This window comes from Sminthopsis crassicaudata, chromosome 1 (assembly GCF_048593235.1).
Source record: "Sminthopsis crassicaudata isolate SCR6 chromosome 1, ASM4859323v1, whole genome shotgun sequence".
NCBI classification, from domain to species: domain Eukaryota; kingdom Metazoa; phylum Chordata; class Mammalia; order Dasyuromorphia; family Dasyuridae; genus Sminthopsis; species Sminthopsis crassicaudata.
In genome coordinates, this window is record NC_133617.1 from 322,349,345 (window position 1) to 322,361,334 (window position 11,990).

The following is an 11,990-nucleotide window of genomic DNA, read 5'->3' on the forward strand; positions in this document are numbered from 1 at the left end:
TTTCTCTCTGGATGCAGAAGGCATTTTCTATCCAAAGTTCATTAGAATCGCCTTAGATCCGCCAAGAACTAAGTCTTTCATAATTGATAATCATAGAACAATTCTATTTTAATCTGATTTGGGACTCACTCTGTAGTATTCCTGATTTTATGATGCCCAAGATATCACAATCCAGAAAAGTGAATAGGTACTACACCACTGAGAAGCAATCTGAAGACTGAATGTTATCATTCTTGAGAATTATAGAGAAGTTGAATCCTTAGTACTTCTACTGAGTGAAATAAACGGTTATCATTGATCAAGGAAATTTTAAATAAAGGCAAATGATAATTTTAAAAATAATGATCAATTCAGCTGATTTCTGTCCTCCAATTCTTGTGTGTGTATGTATGTGTGTGTGTGTGTGTGTGTGTGTGTGTGTGTGTGTGTCTGATGGAATACTAGTAGCAAAGAAAAATGGATATGCCATGTGGAAGCCCTCCAGTAACACATAGCACAGAAAAGTTAATTGCTACTATATGCATTAGACCTGAAAACATGATATAGGAATATACTCCTTTTCCTAACAGTGTTTACATTACAATGAGAATGATAATTCAGCTCTTTAAAATGATATAGTAGATACTGCTCAATTATGTTTTGACTAGATGAACTATAATGTCCCTTATAAATCTGAGATTCTGTGATTTGTGTGTGTATGGGTATGTGTGTGTGTGTAATAAAGTCTAAGGCTTTAAAGGAGTAGAATAATCAGTACTTGATAAGAGTATTGGACTTGAGTTCATCCTTGAAGCAGAAGTAGGATTTGTTAGATAGAGAGCTATAATGCATCACCAATTGATTTTGTTCTGCCCATTCCATTTGGACAACACCTTCATAAAATGAGAAAGCAAGGAATGTGCTCTAGGAGGTAATTTGAAAACAGGAATCATTTACCTGAAGAAAAAATATAAGCATAATTATCATTTAAAGTAATTTCAATATATTTTCTTCTGCTACTCAATTGTTTACTGTTATGCTCATACAGATTGCAATCAATTTTGAAACTATACCAAATGTTAATGGGAGTTCTCATTGGGTTAGCCTTCACATAATCAAAAGAATAATTATATGTTTTGCTTAAACTGGAAAAATGGATTCACTTCTACAATAACAACTCTTTCTGTCTGATCAACAAAGGCAATAAGCATGTAACAACTCATTAGTCCCAGTTGAGTGCATTATATTGACTTCACTTATTCTGATTGAACTCATTGATTTGGGTGAGCTTTGTTTTCTGAAGGAAGATTGGAATTACATCTGAATAGAAGTTTAGAAACATTTGCAAATGCATTGCATTTATCTTTATATTTTTCCTTCTATAATAAAGAATACAACTAATTCTTCTCTCCATTTTCAACTCAGCAGGTTTAGCATGTTCATTTAGATTATCTTTTTTAATATAAGAAATATGACACCAGAAATAAAATTTAAGGAACTAAATTGTTTATTTTAGAAAAAACAACAAATGTTGATATGTGTTATATATATATATATATATACATACATACACACCACACACACACACACACACACACACACATATATGCACAGACATATATACATAGTTATCTTTCTATCTTCCTAAGCCTATAGGCACCAAGGTGGTACAATACAGAGAACACTAGGTTTGAAATTAGGAAGATTCATCTTCCTGAATTTAAATCTGGTGTCAAATGCTTACTAGTTATGTGACCCTAGGCAAGTCATGTGATCCTGCTCACCTCAGTTCTTCTGTATATGAACAGGAAAAGGAAATTGCAAACCATTCCAGCATTTTTGTGAAGAAAATCCCAAATAGAATCCATCAGTACTGCCAATGATTCAGAGGTCTGCCCAGGGTTGGGACTGGGTATACTGCCCTGGAAAATAGATCCAGGAGAGATAACTTAAAAATTATTGATGTAATTGAAAGAAATTATCAAGGAAAATTGTCCTGATATTCTAGGACCAAAGAGTAAAATAGAAATTGAAAGAATCCACCAATAATCTTCTAAAAGACATCCCAAACTGAAAACTCCCAGGAATATTATACCAAATTCCAGAACTCTGAGATCAAGGAGAAAATGTTGTAAACATCCAGAAAGAAACAATTCAAGTATAATGGAGCCACATTAGGATAACATAAAATTTAGCAGCTTCTACATTAATGGACCAAAGGGCTTGGAATACAATATTCCAGGGAACAATGCAGCTGGGATTGCAACCAAGAATCACCTATACAGCAAATCTTAGTATAACCGTTCAGAAAAAAAAGTGGTAATTGAATGAAACAGAGAATTTTCAAACATTTGTGATGAAAAGACAAGAGCTGATTGAAAAATATGATTTTTAAATAGAGGACTCTGGCAAAGCATAAGGAGGTAATCAAGAAGGTGATGTAATAATGAATTTAATAAGGGTTATCTGTTTATATTCCTACATGGGAGAATCATACTTATAACTCATTGGAATAATCTCATTATTATGACAGTTAGAAGGAGTATATATAAACAGAGAACATGAATGTGAGTTGAATATGAAGGGATACTATCTTTTTTTAATGATGGAATTAAGGGGTAAGAGAAGAATATAATGGGAGAAATAGAAAAGGAGATGTGGAATAGTACAGATTATCTATCATATAAAAGAGGCAAGAAAAAGCTTTTACTATGAAGAGAAAGATAGGGAGAAGATAAGTGAGTGAAACTTAATCTCATTGGAATTGACTCAAATAGGAAATAACATACACACTCAATAGCAGTATAGAACTCTATTTTACCTTGCAGGAAAACAATAAGGGAATAGAACATGGGAAGGCAGGGGGTGACAAAAAAAAAAAAAAAAAAAAAAAAAACATGTTGGGGAAGAAAGTGCCCAAAACACATTTTTGGAGCAACAAGGTAAATGTAGAGACTAGAGGGGGGGGAAAGGTAAATAGGGGAAATACAATTAAGAATAGCAATTGTAAAAAATAAATAAATAAATAAATTGAAACTTTTTTTTTTTTTTTTTTCTGATAAGGCCTCATTTTTCAAGCATAGAGAGAACTGAGTCAAATTTGTAAAAAATTGAGAATCATGCTGCAATTGATAAATAATCCAAATATACCATCTATGTCCATAGGGCTAAAAATTCATACATATCACTTGACCTAACAACATTACTACTAGAAAAAAATACCAAAAAAGATTTGAAAAAAAAAAAAAAAGGAGAGAGAGATCTGTACTTATATGTACAAAAATTATTATAATATCTTTTCCTAAGACAAAAAATTAAAATTGAGAGGATGACCATCAATTGGTGAAGGGCTCAACAAACTGTAAGTATGTGTTTGTGATGGAATATCATTGTTCTCTGGGAAATGATGAGCAGGAGCTCTCAGGAAAAAAAAAAACAAAAAACAAAAAACAAAAAAACCTGGAAACTCTTCCATAAACAAAGTGAAATATATCTATACAAAATAATAGTAATGTTCTGGGGTGACAAGCTGTAAAAGACTTTGTTATTCTCAATAGTACAACCATCCACAACTACTCTGAAGGACTCTGAAGGAAAATTTCTATCCATATACAGAGAAGAATACAGATTGAAACATTCTTTATTTATCTCTCTCTTTATCTCTTTCTTTTAAACTTAATTTTTAGTAAGGGTTTTTATTTTAATTGGGGTAGGAAATATATAAATTTGACTTTTATGGAAATGTTTCACATAATTTCACAAGTGTTTTCTTAATTATTGATGAGGATAAGGGAGAGTACCTAGAATTCAAAAATCTTTTAAAAAGAGGTAAAACAATTGTTTTGAAGTAACTGGGGAAAATATTGAATAAATTAATTAAAAAAAAAAGAAATAACAACTACTCACACATATATCAAACAATTAATCATCTCCTGCCCAAATGATAGTTGGCTAGTGTAAATGAAGTCTGATTGGGTTCTTTGTTCAAGGACTTAATGCAATTCTTGTCTTTTAAATTTTTATCATAATAAATTTTAGATATAAATTTGAAAAGAAAATTTTAATATATTTCAATAAATTTGATCTAATATACATTAGGAACATTAAGCTACCTCAGTTTAAGAGAAATGAAGATTATTAATAATGGATATTTTTTAAAGTTCTATAAATGATTACATATTCTTATGAAAAAGATAATTGTAGCTGTGATCATTTTTTAATATAACACAAATATATCTCCATTGACTGAACTATCTTTATGTATGTAGGAATCAGTGGTACTCCTTAAGAGAAAAAATATTTTCCACTCACAATTAAGGTTTGATCCATTGTCTTTAATTTTTCTTAATGCACAGGCAATAGTGTGCAAATTTCAAGTAAACACATTCACAATGAAAAAAGGAGCTGTACTTTCTAATTCTTTGCGTGAGAAATGTGTATAAAGTAATTAAGCTAGAGGGAATTTTAATTTATGAAAATGTTGTTTACATGCTGCTTCATAAGCACCCTAGACTACAAATTGATTGACAGAACCTACATTGTTTGATGAGAGACTAGTAGGGATGTAGGGAATAAAATACATTTGCCTGTGGAGAATGAAATGTGAGTATTGGAGCCAAAATCCCATTGGGGGTATGGAATAAAACATTTCAGAGTATAGGTTTTCTCCCCCACATCTCATCAGTCCTTTCCTGAATAGCTTATAAATAGTTTCCTAATACAGTTTCAATTATCAGAAAGGGAAAAATGTAAAAAACAAAACAAAAACAAAAACAAAAAAAAAAACCTAGGAGGAATGAAGCCCATAGAAATTTAAAACAAAGACAAATTTTGTGAATTTGTGACTTACATAAGATTCACAATTTAATCTACCCAAACACTCCTGCTATTAATGCAGATGGCAGTTCTTTCTGCCTTAATTTTTCATGAGTTTCTCTGGCATTTATTACCTAGTCCCCAGCATTCGGTAGATGAATTTCTTTGAACTTAACTAGGCCTCAAACAACAAATACACCATCCATTCCTGTGTTGGTACTTAAATAATTTCTAATCTGATAGATAGTGCTCAAGATTTCATTAAAATAATCAAAATAATGGGATAGAATCAATAAAAAAGAGAACTAAGACTGCAGAAATAACTGCCAAACTTGCCTCTGTATTTTTATAAAGCCTTTATGAAAATGTTCTGTTAGTGGGTAGTATTTCCTTGATGAAGATATGGGAAGGTAAATGGAAATAATTAGATGTTAATTCAATGCCACTTGACTAAGAAAAGAGAATATAATATCCTGTTTATTGTTTGTTGATTCTCACTTAAAGTTTATTTTACAGAGTGAAATGTAGCCTTATAAACTTTTCTGTAATTAATCTAGACAGTCTAACAAAGAGATATGAAATACTTTCTATTGCCTTGGATTCCATAGGTATGATCTGATTATTTTTTCTAGGAATTGCAGTGCTCAGATCTTGCTCTCATATCATCACTTAATGCCAAAATAGTCCAGAAAATGCTGAATTTGCATCATCGGGATTAGTATCAGTACCATGATTTTTAACTACTGAGCATGTATGCCTTCCAAATTTTACCCAATGGAATGATACTTGACCAATTCTAGCTATGGGATAACTAAATGACTTAGTGGTTAGATTGCTGGTCCTGGAGATGGGAAGATCCCAATTCAAATCCAGCCTCAAACACTTACTATCTGTGTAACCTTACTCTAATCACTTAGCTTTAGTTTACTTCAGTTTTCTCAAGTTATGTAAAATGGGAATAACAATAGCACATAGTTGGTTGGGTTATTAAAGGTACCAAATGAGATAACATTTGTAAAAAAGTGCTTATAACAGTGCCTTCCACATAATGCCTTTTATATAAATGCTTTGGTTTTGGTCAGATGTTCTCAATTGTAATTAGACAATCCGTCTATCATACATTACTAATATCTTGTAAGATTTCTTGGTAAATGCAAGCATAGAGATTGTTTAATGATCTGATTGTCAATATCAAGCAAGGTCCTAAATATGCAATATATTTTGGATCCATATCCAAAATATATTCAGTCTTGAAGAAAGTCTGCTACAAAGTTGAAAAGTAATAAAAGATTCCTATAGGATGGCCATTTTTGTGAATGATACCATATATCGTAATACTATAGATTTTCCTCAGTTACACTAGTAAATGATAAGAAATGAGGAAAAGGAAAAATTCAATGATAACTTCAATGTTTTAAGCCTGTTAATTGGAATAATGGTGACACTTTCAATAGAAATCAGAAAGGTTACAGGAAAAAGATTTTTAAGGAAAATCATGAGTTCTACCTAATATATGTTGACTTTACAATGTCTGTAGGATATGTAGATGAAAATTCCAGCAATCAATTGTATATGATAATGGAACTCAGAATAATGATTAAAACTATGCATATAGATGTAGAAGTCATTTGAATAGAAGCTAATGATATCATAAAGGGAAAAAGCAGAGAGAGAATTGAGAGGAAAATAGAAAAAAAGAGTTTTGAGTGAAATCCAGTTTACATGATGGGAACAGAATAATAGGCAAATCAAGGACAATATAAAGGAATTGTCAGACAGGTAAGAAAAAAATAAAAACAAAAAATCCAGGAGAGAACATAAAAACATAAAGCTAGAAAAGGAATAATATCTAAATATAGTTCTGTTCTAAAGCTTGACTGAAATCTGTTATAGAGTAGATTTCTACGAAGCACATTTAATTTTTTATAAAAATAGTGAACTGTGAGGGAGTTCTCTAGGAGATGTCAAAAAAGTCACAGATATTTCAAAAGAATTGCAAGAATTAAAGTTGTGGGTAATTCAAAGAGCTATATATAAATGTATGAAGGGCATACAGTAGCCTATTGCCATTGATAACTTTCATGCAGTAAAAGGTTCAGAAGATAACATATCTAAAATGTATGAGTAGAAATTCAAATGAATTTTTTAATATAAAAAAGAGCAAAAGACAATAGATAGATAATTTGGATGCTCCATTGGTTTGAACTCTTACTTGACAGTGATTCTGTACTTTTTTAATCTGGAAGACCACTCTCCCCCTAATGTATCTTATTTTGGCGAGCTCCTCTTAGAAATTCCATTTTTAAAAAGTAAGGAAGGCCTTTTTTGTATCTTAACTCCTTTCTGTGTACTTATCTTGGGAACTTTGTATAATATATATTGTTACTATTCATTCCTGCCTTTACTGATATTCTTGTCTATGTTGATTAAAATTTGTCAAAGGAAGTCCACATAATACTCAAAAGAAGGTAAAGTGAGCTTTCTTTTTTTTTTCCTTGACTTAACAGAGATAATAGTGTATTTGTGAATTAACTATATTATCTCTCTGTAACATTTTGAAGCTAACAAAATTTGAGCCCCTATTTCCTTTAGATACATTAGGAAAAAAAAAAAAAAAGAGTAGGTATTTAGATGGTTCAGGGGGAAGAGTATCAGATCTGGATTCTGGAAGATTCATCTTCCTGAGCTCAAATCTTTCCTCAGTTACTTACTAGGGACATAACCCCCGGCACATCATTTAACCCTATTTGTCCAAATTTCCAAATTTCCTCATCTGTGAATATTTCCTAGAAAAGCAAAGGAAAGCCACTTGAGTATCTTTGCTGAGAAAACCCCAAATGAAGTCACAAAGAGTTATACATGACTAAAATGACTAAATTAAAACAATAAAAATTGAAATGCCAAAGATTAATTTTAGATACTGTTTTTGATCTTGACAGATAGTTGGTCCCAAGGTTTTTCTTCTTACAGCATTATTTCTTCATGGATATTCTTCAGTGATGAATCAAAAAACTCTAGCAGAATATAGCTGAAGTAAAATGTCCAAAGAAACTAGATTGAAGTTGACTTGAGTCTTTTTGAAGGCATTTTTCTATCTCACTAAACAGTCACCAATGTTGCTTCTAATTGTATAGTTATAAAATATCTATATGTTCTCCACAATCTCTTTAATGTATATTCAAACTCTCACTGAAAAAGTCTCTAAAGTATTGCCACATGGAGAGATACATCAGAGGTGTTCTATACTTATGCTGTATCTCTTTTTCATCACAATGTACTAGTGGTATCAGATTTTATTTACCAATGAGGTAAATAAAGTGGCAATCCCTTTTGATTGCCTTCATTGTAATAATCAGGGCAATGCTACCCCTCCCAACTCTTCTCCTCAAGTATGACTTACTTTTTATTCAGCTTCCTTGGCTTGCTTTTCTTTTTGAATTGGTTAATAGTAGTAGAATGTGCCAGAGAGACTACTTCACATATTGATTCCAGTTCACTCTAGTTTTTTCTCTGCAAAAATTGTTCCTTCTGCTACTTGGAGAATATGAATCCATATTATTCTCATTACTGTATAAAATTATGAGAATGTGAATCCCCACTAATTATCATTTGTTCACTTTTAAATACTAGGCAAGAACAAGTTTTTGAAGTTAATTTATTATTTTATCTTCCTCCTATATACTTTATTGTCTATTGCCACTTTTTCTGGTGTGGTAGATAAAATGCTGGACCTGTAATCAAGAAAACATGAATGCAAATACAACTCAAAGACATACTAGCTGTATGACCTTGGACATGTCAATTAATCTTTGTCTGCTTCTGTTTCTTTGATTGTAAAATGTAAGAATAGCACCTATCTCCTAGGGTGTTTTAAGGGTAAAATAAAACAATACTTAGTACAAGACCTAGTATATAGCATGTAGTATGTAAATGTCAAGTAGTTGTTCTTACAGTACCTGCAACTGTAGTAACAGTAGTACTACTGTTGGCAGTAGTGGCAGAAGTGTTAATAGCTGTGCTAGTGCTGGGTCTGTATTCCAAAGAGATCATAAAAAATAAAAAGAATCAACAGATAGAAAAAAATATTTATAGCAGCTTTTTGTGGTGGCAAGGAATGGGAGATTAACTAGATGTCCATCAGCTGGGAAATAGCTGAATAAATTGTGGTACATGAATATAAAGGTATATTATTATTCTATAAAGATAATGAGCAGGTTGATTTAAGAAAAAGACTGAAAGGATGCTGTGTGAAATGAACAGAACCAGGAGAGCATTGTACACAGTAACAAGAGATTATGTGATGATCAACTAAGACAGACTTAGCTCTTCTCAGCAATACAGTGATCCAGTACAATTCCAATAGAAGTGTGATGGAAAATGCTTTCTACATACTGAGAAAGAGCTATGGTAACTAAATATGGATTAAAGCATACAATTCTCACCTTTTTTGTTTCCTTCTTTCTCGTGGTTTTTCCCTTTTGTTTTGATTTTTCTTTGCACCATAACTAATTGGAAATATGTTTAAAATGATTGTACATATATAATCTTTGTCAGATTGCATATGTCCTGGGGAGGAGGAAGAGAAGAAGGGAAAGGTGAAAAAAAAAATGTCACACAAAATCTTACAAAAGTGAATTGGAAAAAAATACTATTAAGTGAATAAAAAATAGTTGTAGCAGTGGGAGTAGTAGAAGTGTTATGCCATAATTTGTGAGGAGATTCTCAAATCAGCAATTCAATAATTAACTACTTTATCTTAGAGACACTTTTATAACATTCAAAGCAACAACAACCAAAAAAAATGTTCTCTGAAGACATAATAAGCTCTTAAGACAAAGAGATTGCAAAAGTTTTATCTCCCTTTGGAAAGATTGATAAAGTGAGGAAAAAAAAAAAAAAAAAGATGATAAAGTAAGTGTTCCTTAATTCTGACCTCAGCAGACTTAATAGTTTTAGCACCTCTGAGTCTGCTCCTTATGGTCCTATGTTTTATGGTATTGTACTTGCCAGTTCACAGTTCATTGTGCCAGAAGTAGTTGTGGGCTACTTGTCCCTGCAATCCTAATATGTTTGTTATTTTGGTATACTCACTTCTGGTTCTGTAATCTAGGACAAGCAGTTCTATTATATGATGAATTTGTCATCAAAAGAATATACCAATAATAAGCATTTAACAGTATGTGAATAATAATTGTCATAATTTTAAAATTAATTTTGGTGTCTTAAATGTTATGTATGATTAAAATTTAAGTCCACTTAATCAACTTATTTTTTTATGCTTCTAAAACATTGCCTTGTTTTGTTATTTTTTTTGTTTGTTCAAATGATGGTAATAAGTAAAAATGTATTCTAATACAAATTATTTCCAATGAGTCTTTGCTCTGTGTTCCATTTGATAGATAGATAAGCAACTAACAGTAGAATACTGATAATGGAGTATCTCAGAATTATATTGCTTCATTAGTCAATGTACTTTACATGTTGTTTTTTTTTTTTTTTCATATTTTAATTAAATCCTTTAAAGCCTAGACAGACAATAGGTGTATCAAGTTCTCCTGTACTTTTCCATATTGAGAGACAACCCAGATGCATTCCTGTAAAAGTTCTTTCTGAACAATCTTCTAAGGAGAAATGTAGTTAAAGAGGCAGTGATGGGAGGAAAATAATTCCACCTATGTCTCATATTATAGAAGACCAATGCAACATATTCATCAACATCATTATTTTATGTTCCTTCTACTAAAGTTTTCAAAAGAAGCCACCTACTTCAGATATGGTTTCAAAGACAAATTCAGTAGCTCCACTGCCAAATTTGCATGGAGGATAGAGGGTTAGAAATCTCATGGATTCATGCATAATATATGGGACAAAACAAAGATTAAAGATAAAGCATTTTTAAGCACTTCCTTTGAGTTAGGAACTGTGCTGACCCAAGCAAGAAATTAAGATAATTTGAAATCCTACTGACACTTTGACTTGTGAGCTAAGGAGCTTAACAACAAAAACTTTTAATTGTATTTCCAAAACATCTGCCTAGTCCTTAGATTTTTTTTAAAAGAAAATATGTTTAAATTGCCTTTTCCCTTTTGGAGAAGATATGTTTGAAAAGAAAATTAATTTCTTATATATTCAAGAATCATTAATATTTACTTTTTCTATTGTCGCATTAGAATGTGTTATGATAATGGTGTTTCTGTCTTCTGGAATCCCTGCCTTGACATAAAAAAAGATAATAGTCTTTGATGCTAATTTGTTTCAGAAACTTGACAGACAAGTTGATGATTAGAAAGTGCTTAGGAGATGCAAGTTTATTATCTTTTGTTGCCACTATCAGCAATTGATTTCCATTAAAATAACATATTTCTTGTAGAGTTAGCTTACCTGGAAATATATAACTCATTATGCTCCAATTGGCTCAATTCATTTGGGGAGATGTAATCTGATAAAGTCTGACAAAATGATTGATTGTCTTTGCTTGTAAAGAGGAGTTCTTCATGTCTTAAGCCCATAGACATTATCTAAATTTTCATAGTGTGGGATATTTTACCATATATTCTTAATTTAGTTTCAATTTAAAGTGTTTATTATAAGCATTAATCATATTCCTAAAGAATACTTCATGCTCATAAATTATTTTTTTTCCAGATTAATAGACATATCCAAGAGAAAATAACCACATATCAAATCAAATAGTTTTCATATTTTGGTTAAAATTCCTAGAATTATCCTAGAACTTTTTATTTTCATTTATTTTAGGAATATATAGAATTGTGAATAGCTTATTTTAGAATGGGAACAACTTTCAATGTACCCACTGATTACTCTTAACTGAAAGAATTAGACATTCTCTATACTCATATATGCAGTAAAGTATGGGTGAGTAATCTTGTAGTAAGTAACCTTTTTCTTTGTGCTTCAGTCAGAGAATTAAGTGAATTACAGATATGAGAAAACTTAGAATTTAGTTAATCATGTTGTCCAAACTCTTACTTGTGAAGATGTAGATCATGAGAATGAGGGAGGTAAAGAGATTTGGCCTAGGTGTTAAGAGTTATAAGAGTAGAGCCTGAACTCAAAGCTAAATTCTCTGGCTTCAAATTCAATTTCTTTCTACTAACCCATCCTATCTCTCTAATTTCTCGATGTGTGATATTCACTACTGGAAGAAGCATGGGACATTGCAAAGATTTCTGAAT

At 31.3% G+C, this 11,990-nt stretch overlaps 1 protein-coding gene across 1 annotated transcript in view; it reads right to left on the reverse strand.

Moving 5' to 3' along the window:
• The window catches only part of LOC141549881 (calcium load-activated calcium channel-like), an 88,961-nt gene extending 77,652 nt beyond the window's left edge, over positions 1 to 11,309 (reverse strand). Inside the window, exons 1-2 of the mRNA XM_074279888.1 lie at positions 11,176 to 11,309; positions 8,751 to 8,824 (exon numbers count right to left, since the gene is read on the reverse strand). Coding sequence (XP_074135989.1) covers positions 8,751 to 8,824; positions 11,176 to 11,309 — 208 coding nt within the window. The remainder of the gene's footprint in view (positions 1 to 8,750; positions 8,825 to 11,175) is intronic.
• Positions 11,310 to 11,990: the final 681 nt, after the last annotated feature.